General features: G+C 42.3%; 2 protein-coding genes across 2 annotated transcripts in view; one reads left to right on the top strand and one right to left on the bottom strand.

Moving 5' to 3' along the window:
• The window catches only part of LOC118945281 (laminin subunit beta-1-like), a 46,268-nt gene extending 35,925 nt beyond the window's left edge, over positions 1-10,343 (bottom strand). Inside the window, exon 1 of the mRNA XM_036967593.1 lies at positions 9,845-10,343. The gene's annotated coding sequence lies outside the window, so the exon portion shown is untranslated. The remainder of the gene's footprint in view (positions 1-9,844) is intronic.
• On the top strand, positions 8,385-14,906 carry LOC110509525 (actin-related protein 2/3 complex subunit 5-like protein). Its single transcript, XM_021590445.2, has 4 exons — positions 8,385-8,818; positions 10,491-10,563; positions 12,499-12,675; positions 12,889-14,906. Exons 1-4 carry the CDS (start codon positions 8,679-8,681, stop codon positions 12,949-12,951), a joined length of 453 nt encoding a protein of 150 aa, XP_021446120.1. The 5' UTR covers positions 8,385-8,678; the 3' UTR covers positions 12,952-14,906.
• Positions 14,907-21,135: the final 6,229 nt, after the last annotated feature.

Raw genomic sequence — 21,135 nt, 5'->3', positions numbered from 1 at the left:
GGAGAGGGACGGAAGCTATACTTTAACACATTGTAGTGATGAGCTGCCTGAGTGTGATTTCGGACACGATAGGTTGCCTTGAGTCAGACAGTTCATTGTTGTAGTAGGCGCACGGTGCAGCACGACATAACCCAGCTGTCAATGAAAACAAAAGTAATTCCAGCAATGTTGATGTTAACATAGTTCTGCCTTCACACTTCATCCTGTTCTTCCACCTCCCCATGTGAAAGTCCAATTTAATTCCAATTAAATAGCGGTTGAGATCAGAGTACATTCAGCACTAATTCAAGCTTCGTTACCAGCTCGGATTCTACTATCGGTTGCACCATGCTTTGGGTAATATAATTGACAAGTAATCCAACCAATGCGGAGAGCCCTATTAAGAGATACTTTTTTAGATTTGTATTTGTAGAGAAATTGCTCATTTATTGCGTACCTAAACAGTTTACACTTTGTGTTTTTTTACTGAGTGGCCTAGAGTAGGGTTTCTCCAACTCTTATCAGGGATCACTAGATATTTCACGTCTTTGTTGTAATCGAGCCCTAAATTGGCACACTTTATTCTACTCGTCACCAAACCCTTGATAGTCCAGCAAGCGGCTAAGCGATTTTTTGGGGGGCTTTTGTGATAGAGGCAACAAATATCACATACAGCTAGGGCATGTCTAAGTATTTTTGGTTATAGTGTCTTTGCAGATTTTGTCCATTACCCCCTTGGCGGCCATATCAATCAACTCCATGGGACAATATTGGTCAGAAGTCGCATGGCCGTATCTCCATAAAAAAAGTAGCCTACATACAGCCCAATGATGGAAAACACAATCAAATTGCCAAAATCTGACATATACTGTATGTATCCTTCAAAATGTTAGTAGTAAAGTGTGAAAAATTCGACCCAAATTACAGATTCTTGAATATGCTTTCATTCTCATTTTCAGTATTTTACTTTTAGACACACCACTGTCATATTGGTGTTCTATTAACTACTGATTGCAATGATATGATATGCTGTATCAGGGACATCACCAGAACCCGGCTTTCAGGGATTTAGCCCAGAATGATTTTGGCAGTGTTGTACGAGACCACATATTGAGTGTCCGGTAGTGATTTTAGCATGTAAATATTCGGGGATGCATGCCAGCAAAGCAACTACACAACACTAAACAATACATTAATTGCACTATAAACGGTGACAAACGGTGCCCACAAAATGTTACGGTCTACATAAAGCTGTCCCAACAGCAGAGCTTTCTTTTTAGCACCATGGAGTGAAATCTTAGCCAGGTGTAGCAGTGGTATCAGAGGAGCATTGTCTGGCAGCGAAAAAGTTAATTCAGCCTCATTTACTGCCTTTAAAAAAACATAGCTGATATGGCTGACTTGCTTAAACAAATGTGGTTTCTACTGATAATTGAGATGTACAAACTATGGCATAAGGGAACGATGAGCGGATGAGGCAATCTGTAATTTTGATGAAGACATTAATGAGTGAGCTAAGATGGACGTAGTTATTAAAACTTATTTTTCAACACTTTTTAAATGTACAGCGACATAATTCAGAACACGGGTTGTTCTAAAAGTATTCTCCCTGTACACTAAGTCAGAACCGTAGGATAAATACAGGGGCCATATAAGCAGACAATGAAAGCTCTTACAATATTTGATCATTACATTTCTTTAAAACAGGCTATAGGTCACATGTGCACCACCAATTCAGAACAGTAGGCTAAGTTATGAGAGGAAAGATACCAAATTATTAGGGTGAGGCACATAGTGGCTTGCGAAAATATTCACCCCCTTGGCATTTTTCCTATTTTTTTGCCTTACAACCTGGAATTAAAGTTTGTATCATTTGATTTACACAACATGCCTACCACTTTGAAGATGCAAAATATGTTTTATTGTGGAACAAACAAGAAATAAGACAAAAACACTAAAAACTTGAGCATGCATAACTATTCACATAGTGAGACCACTGTGTTTTGAGGGACCTTCAATGCTGCAGAAATGTTGTAGTACCCTTCCCCAGATCTGTGCCTTGACACAATCTTGTCTCTACACACAATTCCTTTGGCATCATGGCTTGGTTTTTGCTCTGACTTGCACTGTCTTTATTATCATTATTATTTTAACGTTATTTAACTAGGCAAATCGGTTAAGAGCAAATTGTTATTTACAATGACTGCCTACGAAAAGGCAAAGGGCCTCCTGCGGGGACGGGGGCTGGGATTAAAAATCCTAAATTAAATACAAATATATTACAAAACACACATCACGACAAGAGAGACAACACCACATAAAGAGAGACATAGACAACATGACAACAAGCATGGCAGCAACACATGAAAACACAACATGGTAGCAACACAATATGGCAGCAAAACAACATGGTAGCAGGCCAAAGCATGGCGCAAAACATTATTGGGCAAAGACAAAAAAAAGGGCAAGAAGGTAGAGACAACAATACATCACGCAAAGCAGCCACAACTGTCAGTAAGAGTGTCCATGATTGAGCATTTGAATGAAGAGATGGAGATAAAACTGTCCAGTTTGAGTGGTTTTGCAGCTCGTTCCAGTTGCTAGCTGCAGCGAACTGAAAAGATGAGCGACCCAGAGATGTGTATGCTTTGGGGACCTTTAACAGAATGTGACTGGCAGAACGGGTGTTGTATGTGGAGGATGAGGGCTACAGTAGGTATCTCAGATAGGGGGAGTGAGGCCTAAGAGGGTTTTATAAATAAGCATCAACCGGGGGTATACAGAGATGACCTGTTTACAGAGTAGTATAGAGTGCAGTGATGTGTGCTATAAGGTGCATTGGTGGGAAATCAGATGGCCGAATGGTAAAGAACATTTAGCCCCTCGAGAGCACCCTTACCTGCCGATCTATAAATGATGTCTCCTTAGTCTAGCATGGGTAGGAAGGTCATCTGAATCAGGATTAGTTTGGCAGCTGGGGTCAAAGAGGAGCAATTACGATCAAGGAAACCAAGTCTAGATGTAACCTTAGTCTGCAGCTTTATATGTGCTGAGAGAAGGAAAATACACCATCTAGCCTCCTGAGGAATTGAATGAGGTGACTAACTCAAGCTCTAAACCCTCAGAGGTAGTAATCACACCGGGGGGAGAGGGGCATTCAGAGAAAGCTTGTTGGAGACTAAGAAAGCATTGTTGGAGACGTTTAACACAAAATCCAGGGAGGGGCCAGCTAAGTATGAGACTGTAACATCTGCATATAAATGGATGAGAGAGCTTCCTACTGCTCAAGCTATGTTGATGTAATTTGAGAAGAGCGTGGGACCTAGGATCGAGCCTTGGAGTACCCCCTTGATGACAGGCAGTGTCTGAGACAGCAGATGTTCTGACTTAATACACTGCACTCTTTGAGAGAGGTAGTTAGCAAACCAGGCCAAAGACCCCTTAGAGACACCAATAATCCTTAGCCGGCCAACAAGAATGGAATGGTCTACCATATCAAAAGCTTTGGCCAAGTCAATAAAAATAGCAGCACAACATTGCTTAGAATCAAGGGCAATGGTGACATCATTTCGGACCTTTTAAGTTTGCAGTGACACATCCATAACCTGAGCGGAAACCAGATTGCGTACCCGGGAGAATACTATAAAAGTCAAGAAAGCCAGTCAGTTCATTTATTGACAAGTTTTTCCAACACTTGATAAACAGGGCAAAATAGAAATAGGCCTATAACAGTTAGGATCATCTTGATCTCCCCCTTTAAAGAAAGCATCCCACCGTAGCTGCCTTCCAAGCAATGGGAACCTCCCCAGAGAGGAGAGACAGGTTAAAAAGGTCAGAGATAACATTGGCGATGATAGGGGCAGGTCTAAACCATCTGACCCAGATGTCGTTTTGGGGTCAAGTTTCAGGAGCTCCTTTAGCACCTCGGAGGGGCGGGGGAAAAAGAGGGAGGAGCATCGGGGATAGTTGCATTACACGGAACCCAAACCGGCTGCGCGAGTGCGCCATCGTGCACCATCGTACATACATTTATTTTGTCCCCCTACATTTTTATGCCAATTTAGATAGTTAACAGAATGTGACTGGCAGAACGGGTGTTGTATGTGGAGGATGAGGGCTACAGTAGGTATCTCAGATAGGGGGAGTGAGGCCTAAGAGGGTTTTATAAATAAGCATCAACCGGGGGTATACAGAGATGACCTGTTTACAGAGTAGTATAGAGTGCAGTGATGTGTGCTATAAGGTGCATTGGTGGGAAATCAGATGGCCGAATGGTAAAGAACATTTAGCCCCTCGAGAGCACCCTTACCTGCCGATCTATAAATGATGTCTCCTTAGTCTAGCATGGGTAGGAAGGTCATCTGAATCAGGATTAGTTTGGCAGCTGGGGTCAAAGAGGAGCAATTACGATCAAGGAAACCAAGTCTAGATGTAACCTTAGTCTGCAACTTTATATGTGCTGAGAGAAGGAAAATACACCATCTAGCCTCCTGAGGAATTGAATGAGGTGACTAACTCAAGCTCTAAACCCTCAGAGGTAGTAATCACACCGGGGGGAGAGGGGCATTCAGAGAAAGCTTGTTGGAGACTAAGAAAGCATTGTTGGAGACGTTTAACACAAAATCCAGGGAGGGGCCAGCTAAGTATGAGACTGTAACATCTGCATATAAATGGATGAGAGAGCTTCCTACTGCTCAAGCTATGTTGATGTAATTTGAGAAGAGCGTGGGACCTAGGATCGAGCCTTGGAGTACCCCCTTGATGACAGGCAGTGTCTGAGACAGCAGATGTTCTGACTTAATACACTGCACTCTTTGAGAGAGGTAGTTAGCAAACCAGGCCAAAGACCCCTTAGAGACACCAATAATCCTTAGCCGGCCAACAAGAATGGAATGGTCTACCATATCAAAAGCTTTGGCCAAGTCAATAAAAATAGCAGCACAACATTGCTTAGAATCAAGGGCAATGGTGACATCATTTCGGACCTTTTAAGTTTGCAGTGACACATCCATAACCTGAGCGGAAACCAGATTGCGTACCCGGGAGAATACTATAAAAGTCAAGAAAGCCAGTCAGTTCATTTATTGACAAGTTTTTCCAACACTTGATAAACAGGGCAAAATAGAAATAGGCCTATAACAGTTAGGATCATCTTGATCTCCCCCTTTAAAGAAAGCATCCCACCGTAGCTGCCTTCCAAGCAATGGGAACCTCCCCAGAGAGGAGAGACAGGTTAAAAAGGTCAGAGATAACATTGGCGATGATAGGGGCAGGTCTAAACCATCTGACCCAGATGTCGTTTTGGGGTCAAGTTTCAGGAGCTCCTTTAGCACCTCGGAGGGGCGGGGGAAAAAGAGGGAGGAGCATCGGGGATAGTTGCATTACACGGAACCCAAACCGGCTGCGCGAGTGCGCCATCGTGCACCATCGTACATACATTTATTTTGTCCCCCTACATTTTTATGCCAATTTAGATAGTTAGCTTGCACTTGCTAGCTAATTTGTCCTATTTAGCTAGCTTGCTGTTGCTAGCTAATTTGTCCCGGGATATAAACACTGAGTTGTTATTTTACCTGAAATGCACAAGGACCTCTACTCCTACAATTAATCCACACATAAAACGGTCAACCGAATAGATTCTAGTCATCTCTCCTCCTTCCAGGCTTTTTCATCTTTGAACTTATATGGTGATTGGCATCTAAACTTTCATAGTATTACTACACCGATCGGCAAAACAGTTCGTCGTTCAATCACCCACGTGGGTATAACCAATGAGGAGATGGCACGTGGGTACCTGCTTCTATAAACCAATGAGGAGATGGGAGATGCAGGACTTGCAGCGCGATCTGCATCAGAAATAGGATTGAGTTCTATTTTAGCCCTTGGCAACGCAGACGCTTATTGACGCGCGCGAGCAGTGTGGGTGCAATAATTGAATGACATAGATTTCTACATTTATTTTGCTACGCTCGTGCACACGACCCGAGCAGTGTGGTCAGCCTATTAGAAGGCGTGGGAGATGAGGAAATGTTGGAAGGGCAAGGAGGCATGGCAGTGTCAAATAGGAATCCTGACTTAATGAAGTGGTGATTAAAGAGCTCAGTCAGGTGCTTCTTGTCAGTAACAACCACATCATCAACATTAATAAGGGACATGGGGCAGCTGTGAGGAGGGTTTATTCTCCAGGTCTTTAACCGTTTTCCAGAACTGCTTGTGGTTAGACCCACAGAGAGAGAACTGCTCCTTAAAGTAACTAACTTTGGTCTTCCAGATAGCCTGAGTACACTTATTTCTCATTTGCCTGAACGATAGCCAGTCAGCCTTAGTATACGTGTGCCAAGCCTTTCGCCAAATGCAATTCTTGAGGTGGAGTAACTCTGCCAGATCACAGTCGAACCAGGGGCTCAACCTGTTTTTAATTCTCATTTTCTTTATGGGGGCGTGTTTGTTAACAATACCACTGAAAATAAAAATGAAGGTCCAAGCGTCTGACAGAGGGGATCAAGCTGATTCTATACCAATTGACAATTGACAGCAAACCAATTGATTGCTTTAGGTCAGGTATGTCCCAGTTTAGGTCACCTAGCAGGACAAATTCAGACTTGAATTTGTGTAAGGGGCCAGGAGAGTGCTTAGGGCATTTAGGGTACAGGCCGGTGCTGATGACGGCCGACAACACCCAGGAACAATCAAATCTAGACTGTGGGACCTTAAATAGACAGCTGTGTGCCTTTCCAAATCGTGTCCAAACAATTGAATTTACCAGAGGGGGACTCCAATCAAGTTGAAACATCTCAAGGATGATCAATGGAAACAGGATGCACCTGAGCTCAATTTTGAGTCTCATAGCAAAGGGTCTGAATACTTATGTAAAAAGGTATGTTTTTTATGTTTAACACATTTGAAAAAAAGTCTAAACAGTTTTTGTTTTATCATTATGGGCTATTGTTTGTAGATTTGGAAAAAAATATTGAATACATTTTAGAATAACCTAGCAAAATTTGAAAAACATACACAGCATGTTTGATGAAATTGGCCTGATCACGGTGCTGTGCCAAATCAAGGATATATGTAAATCATCTTTGTACCCAAACTCATTATGTGAACATTAGCACCTTGCTCAGGTGTATCCCCTCGAACATGAGGGTACATTTGGCTCCTTTAATATCAGTTCTTGAAGAAATCTTTCAAATGTTCATCCTATTAGTAACAACAACAAAAAATATAGGCTACGGTTGTTTTACTCCACTTCATGCTTTGGTTGTCACTTTAATCTTTCGACTGTCAGTCTGGGTTCTTGCATCCATAGGCATATAGTTCGGTCAATGAGTGCATTTAAGAGAATCCGTTTGGATTGCAAGATGATTTGTAGATCAGTAATTCTGCAGTCAGACTAAAATGGAGTATCAAAACGCAATATATGAATTTGAGTGGTAACTTATGCTACATTTTCCCAACAGCCCCATTACTCAACTTCACAGCCAACCAGAGGAAAAGCATAAATTGAACTAGGGAGGAATAGCGAAGGCCTATAGACAAACACAAAATCAGGGGTGTGTTCAGTTCAACGTTTGCTACGTTGCGTGACAGTTTTTACTGAATTACGTGTTTCCCCGTTTTGGATGCAACAGCTTTTGGGGTACATTTGCTCCCATTTGGTGGGTGTGGCGAGGTGTGACCTGATCAATTTGGATGTGACGATTTGAAATCGCAAAACTCTTGCAGTACTCCAAACACTTTCTCCCTCTGGGCCACCACTGTTTCTGTTAAATTCAACTTTGCACACCGTTCTGTCGTACTGAACACGCCTCAGGGTTGTGCCTTTCATTCCATTAGTTGGCCACAAAAATCGAAATGTATTAAGTTTGATGACTAGAATAATTTAGAATGACAATGGTGTACTACTGTATACTGCACTATCCAGGGTTGGGTAGGTTACTTTCTAAATGTAATCTGCTAAAGTTACTCGTTACCTATCCAAAATTGTAATCAGTAACGTAACTTTGGGAATACAACCTCAGTAACGTTATCTGATTACTTTCCATTACTTTTGGATGACTTTCCCCTTGAGGCATTAGAAGATTACAAAAAGGATCCATGAAACGCTTGTATCATCATAGTGGTCTCTGACTTGTAGTCAGACTTGCTCAGGTGCAACGAATTTAAACTTGTACCTTTTTTCAATGCTGCATTGAAGGTAGTTGAGAAAACAGAGTGGTGTCATTTTTTTTCTTCTCCTTTCTGAATTTAAAAGTAATCCAATAAATAATCCAGTTTGTAAAATAATCTAATCTGATTACAATTAGTTTTTTTATGATTGGTTTGCATGTAACTGATTAAATGTAATCCGTTACTGTTACTCCCCAGTCATGACAGCAGTACTCTTATTGTGAAGGATTAAAAATATATATTGGACTCGGAAGTGACGACAGGTGCCGCTGGCTTCACCTGAGTGAAAATAATTTAGGCAACACTATTGCGTGTCAAACGAGTTAGCTAGGTACATGGTGGTGAAATAATGTGTGTAACACTGGCAGATAATATTATCTAGACAAATTACAATCAGAACACCGTTAGCGAAGACGGTGGTTGCTAGATAGCAGGAGAACCGATCCAGAGCAAGTACCCTGTACTTGGCTCGCGTTGACGCAACAGCGCTGTGTGTAGGACTAGCTTTAGCTTGCTAGCTACTATTTCTGATGGCGAAAAACACTCTTTCGTCGCGATTCAGGAAACTCGACATAGATGAATTTGATGAGAACAAATTCGTTGATGACCACGATGAGGCTGTCGATAATCAGGGACCGGACGCCACGGAGATAGACAACCTCATCAGGATATATCCTTTACGTTCATGCCCCCATGTTCGTTAGCTAAATGTGCTAGCTAGCTTGCTAACAGCCGATGTGATTTGATAATGGATTTTGTTTTAAACTCAAATCAAAATGCTCATTTAATTTCTGCTCGTGTTGACATGTATCTTGCTAGGTAGTTAGCTGATGTTATGCAACTATATCGGTTTAGGTTGTTAGTTAGCCAATGCCTGGAGGATATCCCTGGCTGAACTATCCTAGCGCTGGTCCAGACCAGGGCGCCCTCCAGAGCTATCGGAACCCGAGTCTCTAGCTACTCGTTAGCTAGGTAACTTAGTTATGTCTAAACATAGTTGTCTATAGCTAGCATGCAAAGCACCAGCAGCTGCTGCACTGTTAATGAGGGAATCACTATGCCGTTTGATTTGGGTGAGACAGGAGTTGCAGGGTGTCAGGAGGTTCTTCATGGCCCTCTTATGAGGGATGTTTATTTCGAGTGAGCCACATTCAGGGCAATGACACCAGTAGAGGATTTGCTTGAGGCTATTGTTAGCTATTGTTCCTCACATTTGAGGTACCACTCTGGTCAGGTGAGCTGGAACCGGCTGTGTATGATCAGACACCTCAGGGAGCTCTTGAAATGGATCTCACATTAGATAGTGGCAATGGCATCAACACCCTCTGTGATGTCGGTCAGCTTATCACTAGCCGGCTACCACCTGGCTACTCAACCCTGCACCTTTAGAGGCTGCTGCCCTATTTACATGGAATCACTGGCCACTGTTTACATACTGCTTTACTCATCCCATATGTATATACTGTATTCTATTCTACTGTATTTTAGTCAATCCCACTCCGACATTGCTCGTCCCAATATTTTTTTTTACTTTTAGATTTGTGAATTGTTAGATACTACTGCACTGTTGGAGCTAGGAACAGAACCACTTAGCTACTGCTAAAACTACTAAATATGTGTTTGATTAATACAATTTGATTTGGTGAAAAGAATCTCTGAGCATCGTAGCACCATTAGCTGCAAAAACTTGACGTACCCAGTTGCAGCCCACTTTTTGGAAGCAAACCACTCCATTTCGTCCCCTCGGTATATCGGCATTGAACACATAACCTTCCCTAGGAGAGGGGTTGACCTTGACAATTTATTAAAATGAGATGCCACCAGGATCTTTCATTTAAAGACCCTTGCTCCCTTTAGTCTCAATGTAGACTTTTAATCTGAAGCCATTCTTCTTATTATATTTTTGCTATCCATTGTAAATGTTTGTTTCTATGATTATATGGTGGGATGTTTGCTTTTTTTTCCTTCCATTTCAACCAATGAAATCAAGCCACACCCGGCTATGATTGCAGGCACCTGTGTGTCTTTTAAATGTATATCAATTAGTGACCAGCATTAGGTTGTCATTATACCCTGATGAAGACCGCTTGTCTGTCAAAACATTGGTTCTGAAATGATTGCATCTGAGCGCCCAGTGAGGCTCTCCTTTTCTTACTCCGTTAGCCAGCACCTCGCCTAAACAGGTGTGTGTTTCTTTTGCCTCTGGTGGCGGGGCGGGGCGGGGCGGGGCGGGGGGGGGGGGGGGGGGGGGGGGGATGTGGAGAAGTACAATGTTCCTGCCTTTCAAACCTATTTAGGATATGGCAATAGACGGTGTTAAGTTCCTTAACCGACTAATGCACAGGAGACACGATGACAGCTTTTCAGCTTGCTCTGCGGAACCCTCCTCTCAACACTAAGAATCCAGCAATAAAGGTGAGGGGCCAAGACTTTCATCTGAAATTCATGTAACTTTGTGGGAAGGTACACGATATATACAAAAGTATGTGGACATCCCTTCAAATGAGTTTATTCGACTATTTCAGCCACACCCGTTGCTGACAGGTGTATGAAATTAAGCCCACAGCCATGCAATCGACCTTAGAAAACATTGGCATTGGAAAAGCATTACTGAAAAGCTCAATAACTTTCAATGTGGCACCGTCATAGGATGCCACCATTCCAACAAGTCAGTTCGTCAAACTTCTGCCCTGCTGGAGCTGCCCCGGTCAACTGTAAGTGCTGTTATTGTGAAGTGGAAACGTCTAGGAGCAACAACGGCTCAGCCGCGAAGTGGTAGGCCACACAAGCTCACAGAACGGAACTGCTGAGTGCTGTAGTGCGTAGAAATCATCTGACCTCCGTTTCAACACTCACTACAGAGTTCCAAACACAAATCAAATTTTATTAGTCACATGTGCCGAATACAACTGGTATGAAGAGTGAAATGTTTACTTACGAGCCCCCCAACCAACAATGCAGTTTCAATAAATACGGACAAGAGTAAGAGAAAAGTAACAAGTAATTAAAGAGCAGCAGTAAAACAACAATAGCGAGACTATTTACAGGGGGGGGTACCGGTACAGAGTCAATGTGCGGGGGCACCGGTTATTTGAGGTGGTATGTACATGTAGGCAGAGTTATTGAAGTGACTACGCATAGTTGACAATGAGTAGCAGTGGTGTAAAGAGGGGTGGTGGTGCATATAGTCTGGGTAGCCATTTGATTAGATGTTCAGGAGTCTTATGGCTTGGGGATAGAAGCTGTTTAGAAGCCTCTTAGACCTATACTTGGCGCTCCGGTAGCAGAGAGAACAGTCTATGATTAGGGTGGCTGGTGTCTTTGACAATTTTTAGGGCCTTCCTCTGACACAGCCTGGTATAGAGGTCCTGGATGGTAGGAAGCTTGGCCATTCGCACAACCCTCTGTAGTGCCTTGCGGTGGGAGGCCGCGCAGTTGCCATACCAGGCAGTGATGCTCTCGATGGTGCTTCTGGAAGCAACGTCAGCACAATAATTGTTTGTCTGGAGCTTCTTGAAATGGGTTTCCATGGCCGAGCAGCTAAGATCGCCAAGCGTCGGCTGGAGTGATGTAAAGCTCGTTGCCATTGGACTATGGAGCAGTGGAAACTTTTTTTTCTTTTCCGAAGGACAAATCTGGGTTTGGTGGATGCCAGGAGAACGCTACCTGCCCAAATGCATAGTGCCAACTGTAAAGTTTGGTGGAGGAGGAATAATGGTCTGGGGCTGTTTACCATGGTTTGGCCTTGGCCCCTTGGTTACAGTGAATGCCAATCTTAACATTACAGCATATAATGACATTCTAGACAATTCTGTGCTTCCAACTTTGTGGAAACAGTTTGGGTAAGGTCCTTTCCTGTTTCATCATAATGCCCCAGTGCACAAGCGTAGGTCCATACAGAAATGGTTTGTCGAGTTTGGTGTGAAAGAACTTGACTGGCCTGCACAGAGCCCTGACCTCAACCCCATTGAACACCTTTGGGATGGTAACTGCGAGCCCAATCACATTAATGCTCGTGGCTGAATGGAAGCAAGTCCCTGCAGCAATGTTCCAACATCTCGTGGAGAGCCTTCCCAGAAGAGTGGAGGCTGTTACAGCAGCAAAAGGGGGGGGGGGGGCAGCTCCATATTAATGCCCATGAGTTTGGAATGAGATGTTTGACGAGCAGGTGTCCACATAGTGTTGGTCATAAAGTGTGCTTGTAGTCTATATTAACATTGGTTTAGAATGCTAGCTCATTGCTGGAGAGGCTTAGCAAGAATCCCAAACACGTTGCCTCTCTTGGGAATCTGCACTGGTGTAAATAACTTTTGTAAACATACTTTCTTGCTGTCTTGTTCTGTCTTTCAGGAAAGGGCTCTGGCAATAGTGCTGAGAGTGTTGACATCATTTAAGTCAAGTGATATTGAGCCAGCCGTCAAGTCTCTTGACAGAAGCGGGGTGGACCTGCTTATGAAGTACATATATAGAGGCTTCGAGAAGCCCTCCGACAATAGCAGTGCCATTCTCCTACAGTGGCACGAAAAGGTGTGAAAGCTATATCTGAACTTGTGCAATCTTTAAACTCTAGTTCATCTAATGTTCATGGAAATATGATGCACAGGAGGCTACTGAGGGGAGTTTGGCTCATAATGGTATCAAACCCAAAACCATGTTCAACCATTACTATGAGCCCGTCCTCCCCAATTAAGGTGCCACCTGTGTTTTATCATTTGTTTCTTCCCCTCTTTCTTCACTCAGGCTTTCGCAGTTGGGGGCTTAGGGTCAATCGTACGAGTTCTGACGGCCCGAAAGACCGTTTGAAGGGAGGGGCTTTATCACGTGGAGTGTCTCGGATGACCACTGGCAAGAGGAGTGACTGCCTTCTGTGGAAGGGAAAGTAGATTATCACAATTTCTTACTGAAAAAACCCTTACACTACATAAGTTAAAGACAAAACACAAAGGGAACATTTATTTTTAGTTTCAAAATGTATGGGATAGCTGTAATTTAGGAAAGGATATGTGTTCATGTATAGGATTATCATTTTTACCCTATCACGAGTTATTTGGTCGTTCTTTGTTGCATTTCTGTTCTAATACCATTGAGAAGCATCAGCATGTTTCTTTGAGGGTGGGGAAAGGAAGGAAAAGAGACATGAACATGGCCGGTCAAAGGAAGGGTGTACATTAAGTGGTACTGTACCTTTATACCAGTGTGTGTGTGTGTGTGTGACATTCAGTGTGCTTGCGAGTGTATGTCTGATATGTTAGTGTAGTATTTCATTTTTTCTCATTGTCATTTTTGTACAGACAGAAGTACATTTTAATATAAAGAGATTGAGATTCAATTAATTGGTATGCAGGGTGGGGTATATTGAACAATGGGGGATTTTGTTGTGAAGTGCCTGCTGCAATAAAACTGGAAACAAGTGTCCTTGTCATTTGCCCTCTCTATGGGAGCCAAATTTAGTTGTTTTGACCAATCACAATCGGATATTTTCAGAACTGATTAGTGGGGAAAAAACAGTTGGGCTGGCTGTAAAGTGCCGTGTTGTATATTTAGAATAGTGGTAGTGAATTTGGCTGTGGAACCTGTATTCCTGTTCAGATTGAACACAACCAATGCATGTGTGACGAACTGCTCTTTCCACACTAGGGCTAATATTCTTGTGAATCTACAAACTTTAGTTCCAGAGCAAAATCAGTCATCCAAAGAGTATAAATTATTTTTAGTTTGCATATTCTACGAGCAGAGTATTTTCAGGAACCCAGGCTGCCCTATGCACTTGTGGAGAGGTGTGAGGATTACAATATGGTGAAAATTCCATTTAGTCTACCGGAGGGTGAAGTGGAGCTAGATGATAACAAGTGCATAGGGGTCAATTTGGTATTGGGTGTTTGCGTGACAATAGCCCTTAAGTGCAAAATCATGTATATTTGTGAACTGTCAATTTCAGGGTAGGACATCAGGAGGCAAATTTGGTGTAAAAGGTTAAATTTGATTAAATGTGTGAAGTTGTGTTAGCGGTAAACAAGAGGAAACAAATTAATGAAAGCTGCCTCCTATGCTTAACCAGAAACATCAAGCTCCAAATTACATCTCACAGCCACCCAGGGGTGTCTAATTTTAACAGATACATAGACATAACTACCATTGTCACATCAACAACATGTCTACATAAAACCCTTCGAGAAATATATCAGCTAAACTGAATTATGCTGTCAGCATCAACTGGAGGACTTTTATATTTAGTTTTTCTTGAGCAAGAAGAAACTGGTATAAATCATCTCTGTGCCCATCGTTGACTAGTGGCATATAATAAATGCTATGGAACAAGATGTGGTTTACCATGTAGCTGTTTAGCACGAAATATCATGCTAAGTGGGGGACATTGACTTAGGGCTCCATTCAAGCCGTATTGCGTAAGTTCAGCGCTACAGCCTGATTTAAAAGCAATCTACGTTAGCGGAGAGCGCATTCACGGTAAACACTGCATACAGTATGTCGGCTCAATCAAAAATGACCTGTACGTTGCTATTGTGCAATCTAACACTTCAGTGATACAGATCAAATAGAGTTCTCACATTGGTTTTGGTTAGAAAACTTTAACCTTTACACTCCCGGGTTCTGGAACACATTGCAAATTAAAATCAGTTAACATTTCCGTGGTGTTTGTAAATGAATTCATTATCCGAAACAAAATTTCAGTCCAAAAGTATCTTGCCTATGCCTACTGTATTGTTGATTTGATGTATTAAATAAAATGTTTCATTGCTGCTTTGGGACATGTCTCATTTTTAGAAGAGAGCAGTCAAAGCAATAACATTTATTTAATAATCTGTCAGAAGATTATTAAATAAAGACAATACATTTCACACAAACTAAACAAAAGTCAAACTTTACATTTTCTTAAGGATTGGCCCCCTTTTTTAAATTTTTGCCTAAAGTGACATACCCAAATCTAACTGCTTCTTGCAAGGATATGCATATTCTTGGTACCATTTGAAAGGAAACACTTAGAAGTTTGTGGAAATGTGAAAGGAATGTAGGAGAATATAACACAATAGATCTGGTGAAAGATAATACAAAAAAAAATAAACGTATTTTGTATTTTTTGGTACAATCATCTTTCAAATGCAAGAGAAAGGCCATCATGTATTATTCCAGCCCAGGTGCAATTTAGATTTTGGCCACTAGATCACAGCAGTGCATGTGCAACGTTTTAGACTGATCCAATTAACCATTTTATTTCTGTTCAAAATGTATCAAGACTGCCCAAATGTGAAAATTTGTTTATTAATAACTTTTCATGTTCAAAACTGTGCACTCCTCAGCCAATAGTATTATTTCACTGTAGTAGCTACTGTAAATTGGACAGTGCAGTTAGATTAACAAGAGTTTAAGCTTTCTGCCAATTTCAGATATGTCTATGTCCTGGGAAATGTTGTTGTTACTTACAACCTCATGCTAATTGCATTAGCCTACGTTAGCTCAACTGTCCCGCAGGGGAGCCACCAATCCTGAAGAAGTTTTAAAGAGCATTCAAAAAACCTTGCATGCTTTGGTATTTTAGTCACATAACTAATTTTTCCTTCATACTTAATGACATCAAATATAATTGGCAACAAATGGGACAGAACCATTTAAAGGATAAATACAGAATGTCAAACAATGTTTTAACAAGCATCCCTTGGATTTTTCCACATTTTGTTACGTTACAGACTTATTCTTTTTTTCCCCTCAATCTATGCACAATACCCTATAATGACAAAGCAAAAACAGGTTTCTATACATTTTTGCAAATATATATATAAAAAAAAAAAAGGAAATATCACAATTCCATAAGTATTCAGACCCTTTGCTCAGTACTTTGTTGAAGCACCTTTGGCTGAGACTCACCTTTGGCTGAGACTACAAATTTGGCACACCTGTATTTGGGGAGTTCTCACATTCTTCTCTGCAAATCCTCTCTAGCTCTGTCAGGTTGGATGGGGAGTGTCGCTGCACAGCTATTCTCAGGTCTCTCCAGAGATGTTCGATCAGGTTCAAGTCCGGGCTCTGGCTGGGCCACTCAAGGACATTCAGAGACTTGTCCCAAAGCCACTCCTACATTGTCTTGGCTGTGTGCTTAGGGTCGTTGTCCTGTTGGAAGGTGAACCGTCACCCCAGTCTGAGGTCCTGAGCGCTCTGGAGCCGGTTGTCATCAAGGATCTCTCTGTACTTTGCTCTGTTCATCTTTGCCTCGATCCTGACGAGTCTCCCAATCCCTGCCGCTGAAAAACATCCCCACAGCATGATACTGTCACTACCATGCTTCACCATAGGGATGATGCCAGGGTTCCTCCAGATGTGAAGCTTGGCATTCATGCAAAATAGTTTAATCTTGTTTTCCTCAGACCAGAGAATCTTGTTTGTCATGGTCTGAGCGTCCTTTAAGTGACTTTTGGCAAACTAAGCAGGCTGTCATGTGCCTTTTACTGAGGAGTGTCTTCCGTCTGGCCTCTCTACCATAAAGGCCTCATTGGTGGAGTGCTGCAGAGATGGTTGTCCTTCTGGAAAGTTCTCCCATGGTCACAGAAGAACTTCTAGAGCTTTGTCAGAGTGACCATCGGGTTCTTGGTCACCTCCCTGACCAATGCCCTTCTCCCCTGATTGCTCAGTTTGGCCGGGCAGCACGCTCTAGGAAGAGTCTTGGTGGTTACAAACTTCTCCCATTTAAGAATGATGGAGGCCACTGTGCTCTTAGGGACCTTCAATGTTGCAGACATTTCTTGGTATCCTTCCCCCAGATCTGTGCCTCGACACAATACTGTCTCGGAGCTCTACGGGCAATTCATTCGACCTCATGTCTTGGTTTTTGCTCTGACATGCACTGTCAACTATGGGACCTTATATAGACAGGTGTGTGCCTTTCGAAATCATGTCCAATAAATGTAATTTACCACAGGTGGAGTACAATCAAGTTGTAGAAACATCAAGGATGACCATTGGAAACAGGATGCACCTGAGCTCAATTTCGAGTCTCATAGGGTCTGAAGGGTCTGAATACTTATGTAAATAAGGTATTTCTTAATTTTAATACATTAGCAAACATTTCTAAAAACCTGTTTTCACTTTCTCATTATGGGGTATTGTTTGTAGATTGATAAGAATAAAAAAATGTTGAATAAGGCTGTAACGTACATTTTTTGGGAAAAAGTCTAGGGGTTTGAATGCTTTCCAAATGCACTGTATATCACTTTGAAATCGTTCCCTCCCACAACAGTAGGAACTATTAGAAAGAACACAAAGTAACAGGGAGGACAGTCACATCACACGATTTGCAAGTTTACCGGTATTATAACATAAATGGTGTCTAGGGCTTCATCATGATCCATAAATATCATATGTAATTTACATGTACTATCATCACTAGTAAGACCTATTTTGGGATGGAGATACACGGTGAAGGGGTTGCTTCACTTCAAGTTTGCACATGATGCTTTCTGTTCCTCTCTTACTCCTCGTTCCTAACTACAATGCAGAATTACACACTACACGGAGGAGAGGAAAGTCACCACAAGATTAAAACAGGGTGGAAACAAAGGCCGTAAGACGAAGCGGTTTGTCCTGAAACTGCATACAATTCAGTGTTATGCGATGACACAGTCACAATGCTTCAACTCTAATCCTCTTTGCATCAGGTTTAGTTAAGTAGGGATGTTTAGAAATGAGGATTTCGTCATGTTTGTAAATTCATGATTCAGGCATAGTCCAAGAAGACATGGGTAATATTCTCAACTGGACAGTAATTCTTCATGGTCTTCCCTTAGCAGCTTATCAGTCAACTTGTTTTGGCAGTGATAACTCTTATGGGAATTTGATTGTGATGACGCGGTCCATGATGTGCTTGAGGAAGAAAAAAAAAACATGAATAAAACCAAAAGGCAGTTTGAATGAGACAGTCCACAGAGGCTATGAAGATACAGTTGAAGTCAGAAGTTTACATACACTTAGGAGTCATTAAAACTTGTTTTTCAACCACTACACAAATTTCTTGTTAATAAACTATCGTTTTGGCAAGTCGGTTAGGACATCTACTTTGTGCATGACACAAGTCATTTTTCCAACAATTGTTTACAGACAAGATTATTTCACTTATAATTCACTGTATTACAATTCCAGTGTGTCAGAAGTTTACATGCACTAAGTTGACTGTGCCTTTAAACAGCTTGGAAAATTCCAGAAGATGACGTCATGGCTTTAGAAGCTTCTGATAGGCTAATTGACATCATTTGAGTCAATTGTAGGTGTACCTGTGGATGTATTTCAAGGCCTACCTTCAAACTTTGCTTGACATCATGGGAAAATCAAAAGAAACCAGCCAAGACTTCAGAAAAAACATTGTAGACCTCCACAAGTCTAGTTCATCCTTGCGAGCAATTTCCAAACGCCTGAAGATACCACGTTCATCTGTACAAACAATAGTACGCAAGTATAAACACCATGGGACCACGCAGCCATCAAACCACTCAGGAAGGAGACGCGTTCTGTCTCGTAGAGATGAACGTACTTTGGTGCGAAAAGTGCAAATCAATCCCAGAACAACAGCAAAGGACCTTGTAAAGATGATGGAGGAAACAGGTACAAAAGTATCTATATCCACAGTAAAACGAGTCCAATATCAACATAATTTGAAAGGCCGCTCAGCAAGGAAGAAGCCACTGCTCCAAAACCACCATAAAAAAAGCCAGACTACGGTTTGCAACTGCACATGGGGACAAAGATCGTACTTTTTGGAGAAATGTCCTCTGGTCTGATGAAACAAAAATATAACCGTTTGGCCATAATGACCATTGTTATGTTTGGAGGAAAAAGGGGGAGGCTTGCAAGCTGAAGAACACCATCCCAACAGTGAAGCACGAGGATTGCAGCATCATGTTGTGGGGGTGCTTTGCTGCAGGAGGGACTGGTGCACTTCACAAAATAGATGGCATCATGAGGTAGGAAAATGATGTGAGTATATTGAAGCAACATCTCCAGACATCAGTCAGGAATTTAAAGCTTGGTCACAAATGGGTCTTCCAAATGGACAATGACCCCAAGCATACTTCCAAAGTTGTGGCAAAATGGCTTAAGGACAACAAAGTCAAGGTATTGGAGTGGCCATCACAAAGCCCTGACCTCAATCCTATAGAACATTTGTGGGCAGAACTGAAAAAGTGTTTACGAGCATGGAGGCCTACAAACCTGACTCAGTTACACCAGCTCTGTCAGAAGGAATGGGCCAAAATTCATCCAACTTATTGTGGGAAGCTTGTGGAAAGCTACCCGAAACGTTTGACCGAAGTTAAACAATTTAAAGGCAATGCTACCAAATACTATTTGAGTGTATGCAAACATCTGACCTGCTGGGAATGTGATGAAAGAAATAAAAGCTGAAATAAATCACTCTCTACTATTATTCTGACATTTCACATTCTTAAAATAAAGTGGTGATCCTAACTGACCTAAGACAGGGCATTTTTACTAGGATTAAATGTCAGAAATGGTGAAAAAAAATTGTGAGTTTAAATGTATATGTAAACTTCTGACTTCAACTGTATATATTTATATGAACGTGGGACCTATTGGGGCGGTAAGCAAATTGAAGAGGGTCAAGGGTGACGGGTAAGGTGGAGGTGATATGATCCTTGACTATCCTCTCAAAGCACTTCATGATGACAGAAGTGAGTGCTAGTCATTTAGTTCAGTTACCTTTGCCTTCTTGGGTACAGGAACAATGGTGGCCCTCTTGAAGCATGTGGGGACAGTAGACTGGAATAGGGAGAGATTGAATATGTCCGTAAACACACCAGCCAACTGGTCTGTGCATGCTCTGAGGACACGGCTAGGGATGCCGTCTGGGTCGGCAGCCTTGCGAGGGTTAACACGTTTAAATGTCTTACGTCGGCCACGGAGAAGGAGAGCCCACAGTCTTTGGTAGCGGGCCACGTCGGGGGCACTGTATTATCCTCAAAGCGAGCAAAGAAGGTGTTAAGTTTGTCTGGAAGCAAGTGTCTGGTGTCTGTGACGTGGCTGGTTTTCTTTTTGTAGTCCGAGACCGTTAGACCCTGCCACATACATCTTGTGTCTGAGCTGTTGAATTGTGACTCCACTTTGTCTCTATACTGACATTTCACTTGTTTGATTGTCTTGCAGGGGGAATTATTACACTGTATTTGGCCATATTCTCAGTCACCTTTTCATAGTTAAATGCGGTGGTTCGTGCTTTCAGTTTTGCGCGAATGCCACCATCTATCCACGGTTTCTGGTTACAGTAGGTTTTAATAGTCACAGTGGGTACAACATCTCCTATGCACTTCCTTATAAACTCACTCACCGAATCAGAGTATACGTTGATATTATTCTCTGAGACTACCCGGAACATGTCCCAGTCCGCGTGATCAAATCAATCCTGAAGCGTGGATTCCGATTGGTCAGACCAGCGTTGAATAGTTATTTGCACAGTTACATCCTGTTTGAGTTTCTGCCTATAGGAAGGGAGGAGCAAAATGCAGTCGTGGTCAGATTTGCCAAAAGGAGGGCGGTGGAGGGCGTGATCCAGAGTTTTGCCAGCGCGAGTACTAGAGCGCGAGTACTACAGTCAATACAATGCCTTGCAAAAGTATTCATCCCCTTGCTGTTTTTCCTATTTTGTTGGATTACCCCTGGAGAACGGAACGGGCAACGAGAACAGATTGTGGACTGTGAACTGGTTGCTGAATTCCCCACTTTCCCACAGTGTGCAAATCTCCCTAATAAAATTCCCCATTTGTATTCTAGTTGTGCTTCATGTGCGTGTTTGGTTATTGAACTTGGTAACGTGGAAACCCCACCCCCGTGAGCCTGCTACATTTGTTATCTAGAGACTGGACATTAGCGAGTAATATACTCTGAAGCGGTGGGTGAGCCTCCTAAGTCTGACTAGGCCGCTCCAACACCCTCTTCTTCAGCGCCGTTGTTTTAGGTCTGCCTTTGGAATCA

Source organism: Oncorhynchus mykiss, chromosome Y (assembly GCF_013265735.2).
Source record: "Oncorhynchus mykiss isolate Arlee chromosome Y, USDA_OmykA_1.1, whole genome shotgun sequence".
Classification (NCBI taxonomy): domain Eukaryota; kingdom Metazoa; phylum Chordata; class Actinopteri; order Salmoniformes; family Salmonidae; genus Oncorhynchus; species Oncorhynchus mykiss.
This window is presented reverse-complemented; position numbering and strand designations above follow the sequence as displayed.

What these genes read in the sequence shown, in the direction of transcription:
- LOC110509525 (XM_021590445.2), top strand. Translation starts at nt 8,679, where the DNA reads ATGGCGAAAAACACTCTTTCGTCGCGATTCAGGAAACTCGACATAGAT. An exon ending in ATAGACAACCTCATCAGGAT is followed by an intron (nt 8,819 to 10,490) that starts ATATCCTTTACG and finishes CGACTAATGCAC; the next exon opens with AGGAGACACGATGACAGCTT. An exon ending in TCCTACAGTGGCACGAAAAG is followed by an intron (nt 12,676 to 12,888) that starts GTGTGAAAGCTA and finishes TTCTTCACTCAG; the next exon opens with GCTTTCGCAGTTGGGGGCTT.